The 13,099-nt window shown below is 35.9% G+C and overlaps 1 protein-coding gene across 1 annotated transcript in view; it reads left to right on the forward strand.

Moving 5' to 3' along the window:
- The window catches only part of MET (MET proto-oncogene, receptor tyrosine kinase), a 113,752-nt gene that overhangs the window by 73,866 nt on the left and 26,787 nt on the right, over nt 1-13,099 (forward strand). The window contains exons 7-12 of the mRNA XM_043589318.1: nt 346-448; nt 559-695; nt 1,388-1,549; nt 2,580-2,679; nt 6,244-6,462; nt 12,130-12,276. Coding sequence (XP_043445253.1) covers nt 346-448; nt 559-695; nt 1,388-1,549; nt 2,580-2,679; nt 6,244-6,462; nt 12,130-12,276 — 868 coding nt within the window. The remainder of the gene's footprint in view (nt 1-345; nt 449-558; nt 696-1,387; nt 1,550-2,579; nt 2,680-6,243; nt 6,463-12,129; nt 12,277-13,099) is intronic.

Here is a 13,099-nt window from a genome sequence, read left to right on the forward strand (position 1 = left end):
ATTTATTATTATCCCATTGTTTCATATGCTGTTGAAATATTTATCTTAAGAATACCAAACATTATGCCTACAATTTTAGAGGATTACACTTAGATTATTATGAATTTTTCAGTTTGTGAGGTCTGCACAGATGAGATTTAACTGTTGCTGTTTTGTCTGTGTGAAGTGTAATAGTACAGAACTAGAAATATACAATTTTTAGCCCTAATGCTTACCACAAAACTCTACTTGCTATTCAGAGTATCCAGCTCATCATAATTTAGAGCTAATGTTCCTTCATATAAAACAGCCAAACCAGAAAAAGCCTTTGGATTTGCAACATATTAAACTTTGGGTTTTTTTCAGGTTGAAATGCACAGTTGGTCCTGCAGTGAATGAGCATTTCAATATATCCATAATTATTTCAAATGGGCGAGGGACAGCACAATACAGTACATTTTCCTATGTGGTAAGTCTAAGCACTACAGTTCTCATGAACTAGGATATTTGGTACCAAATTTGTTTAGTTATAAAGTCAACAAGTTACTTTGTTTTGTTTTGTTTTTATTTCCCATCCAGGATCCTGTAATAACAAGTATTTTTCCAAGTTATGGTCCTAAGACCGGTGGCACCTTGCTTACTTTAACTGGAAAGTACCTTAACAGTGGGAATTCTAGACACATTTCAATTGGTGGAAAAACGTGTACTTTAAAAAGGTGTTGTGAATTTACTTTTTGTTGTATCAGTTAAGTAGGATTAGTATCTGTACCTAACAAATCAAGAAGAGATTGTTTTGTTTTGGTTTTTTTTGTGGAGGAAAATCAAGATGCATATTATTTACTCCCATACTGACAAAATTTCTTTTCCCATATCCATCTACCTTTTTGCTGACTTTTTTACCCTTCCATTATGTTTATTAATTCCACTTTTAAGTTTCATCTTCCCATCTACCTTCTCTACTGTTACATTACATCTTAGTATCCTAGCTATGCTGTGAGCTGTGAGATTCTGGTAATTGACAGTAAATTAAAATAAACATTTCCATCAATATTTACAATTAGATTAAATCACTTTGGAGAGGTGAGAAACATGGGGGAGATTGGGTTTAGAAAGAAGTTATGTTTCTGATTCTTAGAGGTGAAAGAGCTCAGTTTAATCAAGTACCAAAAAGATACTTTAAAAATTGCTTAAAATCCCAAATGTTCTGAAGTCAAAGATGGCTTGTCTATAACAAGGCTGAGTTTGGGATCCAGTCAAATGTAAATAGGCTGCATTAGAAAGAACTTTTTTCTAGACACATCTGGAAATTCTCATTTAGGAGCCAGTGAGTGATATACTTTTGTGCATATAATTCTAAAATATGTATATCTAATAGCTAAGGTCAATTGTCTTAATTTTTTTTGTTCAGTGTGTCAGATAGTATTCTCGAATGTTATACCCCAGCTCAAACCATTCCAACTGAGTTTCCTATTAAATTGAAAATTGACTTAGCCAACCGAGAGATGAACAGTTTCAGTTACCAGGAAGACCCCATTGTCTATGCAATTCATCCAACCAAATCTTTTATTAGGTAAGTAAAAGCTTCTGATGGGTGTAAGAAAATAATGAACATATGGATGATTTGTCTGTCAAATAGTCAAGAGGAACTGCAGTTCTATCTCTGGCTTTGATGCGGTTGCATTTCTTTTAAAGGCTGCCTTTCCAATTCAGGAGTGAACACTACATTCAGGTTCTGAGTACAATTTAATTTTATCATTGCTAGGTTCATGCCAAGAAACATTTTATCCTACTCTATTACGTTTTAAATGGATTTCAGTGAAATAGTTCAATGTGGCACCATAGTATTTATGCACTTATATACATGTCAATTCTGTACTAACTTCAGTGCCCAAAAGTAGAATTACCTATTTTTCCTTCCATTCTTCAGTGTTTTTTGCTCTGCCTACTTTAGATATAGCTTTTCCCTACACTAGATTACCTTTGAATCAGTATCTCATTGGATCCAGTTCAGTCTGCCTTGTTTCCATTAATTCTGCCAGTCTAACACAATAAAGTTCGTTTCTCTTTGATTTATTTTTAAGAGAGAGAAAAAATATTTCTTTTGCATACTTTGTGGCTAAAAAGAAAAATGCATTTCTTCAACTGATGAAATAGGAATTTTTAAAAATATTTTCAAGTTAAATAAGTTGTTTCCAAAGAAGAGTTACCACTGAACCTCTATTTGACTTTGGTTCTGACTATATCTTGCAATCACTACATGTGATTTAATTTAACTTATTTCTTAAAATATTTGGTAGAGAAAGAACCTCTCCTTATTGCTGTGTTTATTTTATTTATTTATTTATTTATTTATTTATTTATTTATTTATCTATTTATTTTGAGAAAGAGTGTGAGTGCTTACATGTAAGCAGAGGAAGGGCAGAGAGAAAAAAAGAGAATCTTGAGAGGTTCCACACTCTCAAGTGTGGATCCCAACACGGGGCTTGATCTCACGAACCATGATATTACAACCTGAGCTGAAACCAAGAGTTGGAATGCTTAACTGACTGAGCTACCCAGGTACCCCTCAATATTGCTGTTTTTCTACTTTATTTTTCAGTGGTGGGAGCACCATAACAGCTGTTGGGAAAAACCTGAATTCAGTTAGTGTCCTAAGGATGGTAATAAGTGTACATGAAACAAGAAGGAACTTTACAGTGGTAAGTCCTTTGAGTGATGGTTGTGCTTAAAGCTGTGCATCTCTTCCTTTACCACTGGTTTTCAGTGTGCAGAGGACATTTGGGTTTTGCTTCTGATTGCTAGTTCCCTTCCTTGCAGCACAGGTCAAATAGTATATTTTATTCAACAACTAAAATTATCTTGTCTCAGCCTAACATTGTAAAATGCACATATACATACAAAATGCTTAGACACAAATGATGAGAACCAACTTGAGGCAGTGTTTTTAAAGATAGTACAGATGGAAACTACGTCATTCCCTGTCTTAGTTCAGGTGCTACAATAAAAACCCCATAGACTGGGTGGCTTAAACAACAAACATTTATTTCTCGCAGTTCCAAAGGCTAGAAAATCCAAGATCAAGGTGTCTGGTAAGGGCACTGTTTCTGATTTGCAGAAGACCATCTTCTCATTGTATCCTCACATGGCAGAGAGTGAAAGAGGAAGCAAGCTCTCTGTGTCTCTTCTTATAAGGGCGCTAACTCCTTCATAAGAACTCCACTAATTACCTTCCTGAGGCCCCATCTCCAACTACCATCGTGCTGAGGATTAGGATTACAACATGTGAATTTGGGAGGGGCATAAACAGTCCATAGAATTCCTCTATCTCCCCCTTTTTTTAATGCAGCAGAGGACATTACCCCTATTATCCCTTTTGCTGTAATCTTGCAGCAGCATCCTTGTCTAAGTGGCAGGCACACGTATGTATGTTCTTACATCCCAGTGTAAGAACGGTGTTCTTACTGTTCTTCTTGTCCCTTTGATAGCATGTTATCAAGTAATGAGAAGGACCATTAGACTGATGTCCTAGACCATTTGTTGCTTGGTATTTCTCCACCTTCCCTCCTTTTATTTGCAAGGTCAGTCAAAATTTAACTGAATGCCTCCTTCAAAGTGACCTATTTTGTGGTCTAACAATTTATATAGATCATATTAAAGTGGCAGTTTTCATTTAGACTTTAGGAAGGTTGGAGTTATTTACAAAGATTTCATTTTTTTGTTGACATTTTTCTCTAATGTCAGATACCATAATCTAGTTGGACTTGTGCACTCAACTAAAAATGAAAGTTCTAAGTGCCCTCTCTCAAGCAGGGTCTTGATTGGGCAGGTGATAGATTGAATTATAGCACTTTCTTTTCTATTCACCATCCAATATTTCTTGAAGACTAAGGCCACAGTGTTCTTTAATTACAAAAACCAATTTGGGGCTAAAAATGTCAAGCCAAATCACCAAACAATAGGGTCACCTCCAATGAGATTTTTCTTGACCTTCTCAATCAGCCACATTGCATCACCTCTAAAGAGTATTATTAGATTTTTATCATATTCCTGAGAGATTGTACTCCAGGGAGTCACTGTATGAAGTAGAGAGCTTTAAAACCAATCCCCACACATGGCCACAAACAAAGTTAGAATACCACTGCTATTAATTTAAGGAACATCACTTCTTCACAGCCAAACAGAACAATTTTTCATTAACCAAATAAGAATACCCTTTTTTGGTGTTGGCATGGGACTCTTTAGAAATCTGAGAAATGATTAGCAATATCTAATTTATGGTGAGCCTAGGTTATTAAAATAATGGCTAAATTTCCTCCTCCCTCACCAGCATTATCATGACATGTAGAAAACCTTTTGGCTTTATTCATTCATTTGTAATCAACTTTTTAATTTATTTAAAAATCTCCTAGGCATGAGACATAAGAGTTCCATAACCCAAGGAAGATTCAAATAATGGTAGAAGATAAAAATCTTATCTCTACATATCTGAAAATATAAACTTCTATTGTTTTAGCCACAAACATATTAGCACAATAGAACTCTGCATTAGAATTGGACAAGAATGAAGAATTCTACTTGACTGTTGTTTATTGAGAACTACTTCATAAAGAAATGTGTGTTCTTCTGTGTTCCTTGGTGCTTATAGAATTTGAAGCTGAGCATGATGAATTGAACCCATTTATTATTTAACAAATAAAAACTCTTGGCCAGGTCTGATTTCAGTATACTGATCTAGCCATGATAATTTTTAAGTTCAACACACTCTAATCTTTTAAAATAAAAATACTAACCACCTCCTTAACAAAATTAATATTAATACACATTATATCCCAGAAGCCAGCAGTTTATTATATAGTTTTCAAATTTCTTGTTGTTAATAGAGAATTATTGTACTGGCAGTAACACTGTTCATTTCCATTTTTCAAGACGATAGGAATAAATAGCTTTTGGCATTATAATATGAATTTGATATAAAACTAACATTTTATTTCTATTATATCTATGTATCTGTTTTCTTTATCTGCTTACAGCATACATTTTAAAATATAGGATAATTTTTTTTCATTATTTTTAAAAGAAAATATCAAACACTAAATTTTGCTTGTGCTTTTTATGTATATCCTGAGTCCTTTTTCTATTGTGGGCATAAGTAATTGTTTTATCTCCAACTCTACTTGTCAAAGAAAAGGAAATCTAAGGATGTTGTTGCTTGTTTGTCTTTTCCTTGGGGAAAAAATACAACCATTTAACCTCATATGTGCCACTTTGTGTTGCTGGTTTAGTCTAAGCACAATCAAGAGGAAACCACATTTTCCAAACTTCCATAAATCAGAATTCCAAAGGGGAAGATTTGAAATGAGAGATGAAAGCACATGAAATAATAATAGCAGAGACTTTGTAAAATAGTGTAGGAAAAAATCTACCAATATAGAATACATAGAGAGAGAGAGCAAGAAGCCATATCGCATGGGAATTAAGTCAGTGAAGTTGAGCCAGTGTCCTAGGACTTATGTTCCCACTTTGCCCCTCAGAGTTGTGTGACCTCGTCTAATGACACTAGCCCAAAAGCTTAGTTTCTTCATCTTGTAAACTGTGGGTAATCATAGCACCTCTCAGAACCGTGAGAATTAAATGAGACCTGCCTGTAAAGTATTTTGCATAGAACCTGACACTCAGAAATTGAGGCTTAAAACACATCAAACAGATGACCCGACTACATAGCTAATTATAATGTCAGCAGTATGGTGCTTGGTAGTTGACGACAACATACTTTATACCATGTAGTATCACACACTTTAATTTCAATTCTTACTTCAGAAAACTGAGTCTCCTAGCAAGGGCTTTGCCCTGATTCTCATGGCTTAGTTTAAAGGTCTGATGTGAATCAAGGACTTCTCACCACACAAAGTCCAGCTCTCACTGTCCCATAGCTGTTTCATAAATGAAGAGGCAGTCCCTTCAGATGACTGTCTTGTCATCTTAAGGAAAATAAAAGTGACAGAGGGAGAGCCAGCTTCAGATCCATATAGCTTATTCAAGGCAAATGAAGTTCTGCATTCCTTTAAAGACGGTGTTATTTGGATAATATTGCATCTATCATACTTTCCGAAATGTGTTCTTTAACATTAGGAAGTTAAATGCGGGTTTTTTTTTCAAAAATTACATATTTTCAATTGATTGTCTAAAACAATGAAATGTGGAAGTTGCTATTGATGTTGTTTGGCTGTATTCTGTCTACAGTGGATAATTGTGTCTTACTATAGGCATGTCACCATCGCTCTAATTCAGAGATAATCTGCTGTACAACTCCTTCACTGCAACAGCTGAATCTGCAACTCCCTCTGAAAACCAAAGCCTTTTTCATGTTAGATGGGATCCATTCCAAATACTTTGATCTCATTTATGTACATAATCCTGTGTTTAAGCCTTTTGAAAAGCCAGTGATGATCTCAATAGGCAATGAAAATGTACTGGAAATTAAGGTAAGAAATGCTTAAAGATATTCTCTTAAATCATCAGCTTGAACTTAATTGACTTCATAGCTATATGAATAGAATTTTTGTACTAGGTCATTATCTTATACTACATCAGCAAATATCTAAACTCTGAAAAACAAATTTTTTTGGCATTAAGACTAAAAGGTAAGTGTAATCGTGGACTGCTTTTTAATGAAGCATTTAAAAATTGTTTCTTGTGTGTGTATTAAAAAGTAGCAAATGTGGGACACGATCTGTTAAATAGGCTGCCTGTAATGCATTATCTTGCTGATGTTATACATTTCCCTGGACACCTAAATGTGCTCATTATAATATAAAAGGTAAGAGCTATGAAAGTAAATGCATCAATTGTAGTTCTGTAGTTCCTTAGAATACTGGGAATTTTGTATCTGGGTATGGTCCTCTCTAAACTGATTTCTAAATGAGCTGGATTTCCTCTACCTTAGGAATATATTAGCCTCCAAATGTAATTTAATTGGAGAATAACAGATCGTTGTTTCTAACCCAGCCTGTTGCAACAAAGAACACTAAAGCCCAGAGAGTTTAAGTGGTTTGACAGGTGATGGAACAGTAGCAAAACAGACTAGAGTACAGCCCTCTTACATCACTTCAATCATTTTTACTTCAAGTAGTAAGTAATAAAATGGGCAAAATGATCAAGACTTTATCAATAGCCCCAGTCACATTTATCCTTCAACATATTGTTTTAGACATTCAGACTTTTTTTCCCTGAAAGATAGCCTGAATGCAAATATGAACAAACACAAAGTAATAGGATAGTTCTTGTTTACATGTAATGTAAGTTACTATAGATCATCTCACCCAAGTAATAATGTATTTCTACCAAAATTTTTCTGCTTTTTCAAAAAGATTTTATCCACAGCCAAATTCATGCACACGTTCATAGTCATGTAAGTTTACTAACCTTGAATTGTGTTTTATACAATAATTAAGCAAGCCCAGCATGAAATTAAATGGAAGCCTGCTTCAGTGAACAGCATGTTTACCACAGCAAAGTTCTTTCATCTGCTTCTTTAATTAGTTTTAGAGAAGGAGAAAGAGCTTTTATCACTTTTTTTTTTCAATAAAACTAATCTAGTGTGACCTTTTGCTTTCAACAATTACTGTGTTTGCCATTTGAAAGATTCCATTTGGTTTTTCTTGATGAAAACAAAGGTTTATTTGCAAATGTTTTTACACCCAGATAAAGACTATTTTTCTGTTCCTGTATCTCTGATGGAAGGATTAGAGATAAATGGTTCTTTATCTGCCCTTCCAAGCATGGTCCTATATGGAAGAGAAAACTTATTTTTCTGTAAATTAAATACCCATTATTCAATGTCCTACAAAATTGTTGGACCTAGAAAAACATGATTTGACATCATCCTCAGCCTTTCAGGGCTATTCCCAACATGGCCCAAGGGATCTCTGCAAATAGACGCAAAACACTTTCTTTTTTTGCTTACATACAGAATGATTCTTTTCTCTAACAAGTGTATAACATCTGTCATGTCACAGAATGGTAGTCTGGGGAGAGAAGGGGTGGTTAGAAGGGATTATTTAGGTATCATCATTCAGTCTTCTTCCATACTCCATTTTCCTTATATATAAGAGGAAATCTAAGATGGAAGATTTGTGTGACAGCTGTTTAACCCTTTATCAGTTTCTCAAGTAAATCACATTATACCTCTGTCTCTCTTGGGACAGAAACAAAGGAAAGCAAAGCATGAGAAAAGAAAGAAAAGGCCCTTCTGGACATGCAGTAGACTGTTTTTATCAAAAGAAAGGATGGCATTTTATTTCATGTTGTGTTTGTCCAATTACCATTCAAAACGTAAGTGTAAAGTAGATTCATATTCCATCAGTGAAAGCTATGGAGAGAATTATGTGTTTAGAGAGAGATTTGCTCCTTATTGCCAGGGAGAGTTCATGCTCCTCAAGCAGCCATACATACAAGAATTCCTTGCTAAAAAGAGATTGTGATAGTCTCCAGCCCTACTTGTGGGAACTGCCTCAGTCAGCAACTGGCCAAATGAGTACACCATGACCAAGAGGGTCAGCCAAGTGTGGATCAATAGAATGTAAGAGAGACCAAGGATCAATCACTCCTAAGAATGAACCAGAAATCCCATCGACGTGGGAAGTAGTTTAGGGCCAAGGTTTCAAGTTAGCCAGGACCAGTTGTGGACAGTGGTCATCAAAAGTAGACCTGTCTCCTTTGGAATACATACCAGGGCACAACATTTATGTCAACAGTAACTCACAAACTTAGTGAAAGATTAATTAATACATTACTTTGACATATATTATTTCATTTCAGAGTCACATAGACCTGTGAGGTTTAGAGGTCCAGTGACGATTATCCCCATTTATAGATAAGTAAACATAGGTTTAGAAGATTAGGTGATTTGTTGTGGGCCACCTAAGGAGCAAATAGCAGAACTAGGATTCACACTCAAGTCTCTTGATTTCAAATTTCGTCTTTCCACTAGATTTCAATGCTTTTCACATCAACTTTCATTTAATGTATACCAACATACCTTTCATAATAGAGAAACTTTTCTATTATATGGTTTGTAGATATCTATACAGTTCCTAAGATGAAATAACCCTAGACTCTTCAAACAGAATTGATTTTTTACATATTTGTGAAGAAATTCTATATTTTCCCTAATTATCTTATTACACGACTTTTTGTGCAAAAGTATATTTTATGGAAAGTCGAGAAGCGCAGTATGTAATGCTGGAACAAAGTCTGTCTGACACTGACCTGAGGATTTATGTTATTTTGGAGCATATTGATATATATGGCCATAGGGATGCTTCAGAAGTCCAGTCTGGAGAAGCCAGCTAAAACAGGAAAAGGAGGACAGGAAGATCAGAGGTTTTACAGTGCCCCAACTAGCTAACGAAGAAACCATTTTAATTTTGGTTCGTGCAGCTTTCCCCAAATGATCAGGAACCTTCTTCTGCAAATGTCTGTTAACATCCTCTGGAACTCAGTTTTTAAGCCTCTATCAAGGTTCTTTGGCCTCGTCCCTAAGCTGAGGGACTCCTATCCTCTGGATGAAGGAGGGATGAAATCTCTCCCTTCCTACCCCTATCTCCCCCAGTTCACTGATTTTCTCTTGCCAAGCTTCCTGGATCATTGCCTCTCGGGGCCCAGCCTGCACCTCACTGCTTTAGCTGTCTTTCCCAGACTCAATCTTGTGGCCACCTGGATGTGTGAAATCTTGTAAGATCCCTCCTGCTACAATGCTATTTTTCAAGTTTTACATACTGCTGCTCCCATCTGTTGTGTTCTGTAACCAGCTCAGACATGGATCCTGAGGCCTGAATCCTAGATGGAAACACTGTGTCACACCTGGCCAGAGTTGAAGAGGAAAGAAATAAGGAACATCCTAATATAACACATTAGGAGTAATTACTTTTCACTTTAGAAATGTATTTATTTTAACATTACAGTGAAAAGAAAAACTTCTTGTTTATCTTTATATTCTCAGTAACTGGACATGTGTCTAACACACAGCAGATGATAGGTAGAATTTGTATCAAATGGAATTGATTTGCTTCATAACCTAGTCCCTTCTTGAACCTTAGATCTCAATATGTAAAGCTAGAATGACAATAACACCTACCTCAGTGGGGCTGTCTTTACAAGATAAAGTGAGATAATTATAATTCTAAATTGTTCTATGTGTATAGGGAATTAAAAACCAGAAAGTTTTTTCCTGTGCTGCTTTATTTAAAAGAATATATTACCATTTTAATGACTGAAGACCTGGGCCAAATTTATAAATATGTTCTTCTATTTCATAATAGTTAGTATTAAATAATAAAAAGCAAATAATAAAAGTTCTAAACATATGCATTTTTCCCATAACTCCATAAAGCTATGTTTATTTTAAATGACAAAAAGTACCCTATACCTTTTTTTTTTTTCTGACTTGGGCCCATCTGCATATAGTAGTGGACTGCCAGTATCACTTTTCTTGGATTATAGACTTTTAAAACAATTGCACATACAGAGCTGATAATAATTACTTGTATGTCACTATTTATTGTATGTTCCTTACTAGGCACAAATGGAAAGGGGTTCAGTGTTTAGCTGAATGGTCTGTTTTTGTTTTAGAGAAACCTTTATGCAACATCCAAGGAGAGCCTGTGCCTAAAAGGAGCATTTGGAGTTCAAATGTAGTGTGTTCATCCCTTCCCCCAGCCTTCATTATTATCTAAGCAAGCAAGACACATTTTAGTCATTCCCTCATAAATCAAGCCCTTCAGCTCTTTAATCTCTTTTCTTTGTCATTCCCTGAATTCCCTCCAATATGTGAGTGAGTGCCTTACCCCTCCTCAGACCTAACCAACAAGTTGTCATTTGAAGCCCCAAAGTGACCTGTTAGATTTATGTGCTTTTATGTTGAATTGCCCTGTGTGGCTGACCTGGTTCAATGGCATACACACACTGCCTCTAGAAATATCTAGAAAATAGAAGCATACAGTTTGTCTCTATCCCATTTTATCTTAGAATCCAGATTTATGTTAGAAAAAAGTATTTCCTTCCATCTTCTTTTCCCAGAATGATTTCTGACCTACCAATCTATTGAGATCCATGTAAGACAATGTACATAAAAGCAGTTTGCCAAGTATTAAAGATCACATAAAACAAAGTAGCAGCACTGTAGTTATTACTGGCTGCTGTTTGTCCATGTTTTGATATATCTCCTTTTTCACTTTTTAGTAAATAACTGCACTTATTAAGTCTTGATATGAGAAGTTGTACCTATGTTTTCACTTCTTTTCCAAGGCTAACAATTGGTTTCTTCAACAAAATGTTGGTATTTTTTAAATGCTTTCAGTTAACTAAATATGTCAAGTTTCATATTTTTTTTAAATCCCCATGTAACTATAATTGGTCAGAATAATGTAATCATGCTCTCAAATCATAATGAGGGTCATACAGCATCTCACGGGACATTCTGTAAAAATGAATTTATTTATGTATAAGATTCAGCTGTGAAGAAAGGATGAAAAGAAACCACCCAACTCAAACACAAAAGGAATATATTAACATAGATCAATTAAATCAGAATCTCTGGAGATGGGACCCAGGCATCAGTTATTTTGTAAAGCTCTCAATGTGATTCTAAAAGTGAAGCCAAGGTTCAGTGTCACTCCATGAGGCAGTGTTAGCACAACTGAATCTCTAAATTACCTCCTTTATGCCAACCATTGATACCCACTAGACTTTAATAAGGTAAATTTGGTTGGAAAGGTGTGAAATAAGAATCTCTCCTTTGCTCTAAAATCCAATTTGATGGGAAAGCTGTAGGGGCTCAGTTCCTAGGGCATGTGACTCTTGATCTCGGGGTTGTAAGTTTGAGGCCCACATTGGGTGTAGAAATTACTTAAAAATAAAATCTTAAAAAACAAAACAAAACAAAAAGACTATAATGCTTTGAATCCTAATTAGTGCCCCAAAATGGTCATGCTTTCTTGCAACTATCCAATTCCCATGAAAAGGAATATCACAAAATTACGTGCCTTGGCAAACAACATGGCCTGTGTTTGCAGTATATTTATGTTCTTGCACAATTGTTAGCATTCCTACCAAACTGTGAAGTGTTAACCACCTCCTTTTTTCTCTTTCAGGGAAATGATATTGACCCTGAAGCAGTTAAAGGTGAAGTGTTAAAAGTTGGAAATAAGAGCTGTGAGACTATATACTCAGATTTTGAAGCTGTTTTATGCAAGGTCCCCAATGACCTGCTGAAATTGAACAACGAGCTAAATATAGAGGTGGGATTCCTGCATTCCTCTCATGATGTAAATAAAAATGCCAGTATAATTATGTCACTTGCATGCTTAAAAGAAATCATTAAAGCTCATTTGTGTGTTGGCTTTAGCTCATCAGCTCAGCCTTGATTCTTAGTTGTTATTTTAGAATTAGTGAGTTTTTGTTGCACTGTTTCCTTCCAAGCCTTCAGTGGGTGGATCTCAAAAGTCCTGTCTAGGGGTGCCTGGGTGGCCCAGTCAGTTAAGCATCTAACTTTGGCTCAGATCATAATCTCATGATCTGTGAGTTCGAGCCCCACATCGGGCTCTGTGCTGACAGCTCAGAGCCTGGAGCCTACTTCAGATTCTGTGTCTCCCTCTCTCTGACCCTCCCCCGTTCATGTTCTGTCTCTGTCTCAAAAATAAATAAACTTCATTTAAAAAAATTTTTTTTTTAACGTTTATTTATTTTTGAGACAGAGAGAGACAGAGCATGAATGGTGGAAGGGCAGGGAAAGAGGGAGACACAGAATCGGAAGCAGGCTCCAGGCTCTGAGCCATCAGCCCAGACCCCGATGCGGGGCTCGAACTCACGGACCGCGAGATCGTGACCCGGGTGAAGTCGGACGCTTAACCGACTGAGCCACCCAGGCGCCCCAAATAAACTTTATTTAAAAAAAAAAAAAAAAAAAAAGTCCTGCCTAGCCGTAGTCCCTCTCCATCATGCCCCACTTTTGCCAAAATTTATTGTAACTCTCAGGAAGAATAAGAGCACATCCAAGAGTGCTCTACCCCCACTTCTTAGCACCAGGAAGCAAGAGCCAACATCTAGCTGTTCTCCACAGTG

Source organism: Prionailurus bengalensis, chromosome A2 (assembly GCF_016509475.1).
Source record: "Prionailurus bengalensis isolate Pbe53 chromosome A2, Fcat_Pben_1.1_paternal_pri, whole genome shotgun sequence".
In the NCBI taxonomy this organism is placed as follows: domain Eukaryota; kingdom Metazoa; phylum Chordata; class Mammalia; order Carnivora; family Felidae; genus Prionailurus; species Prionailurus bengalensis.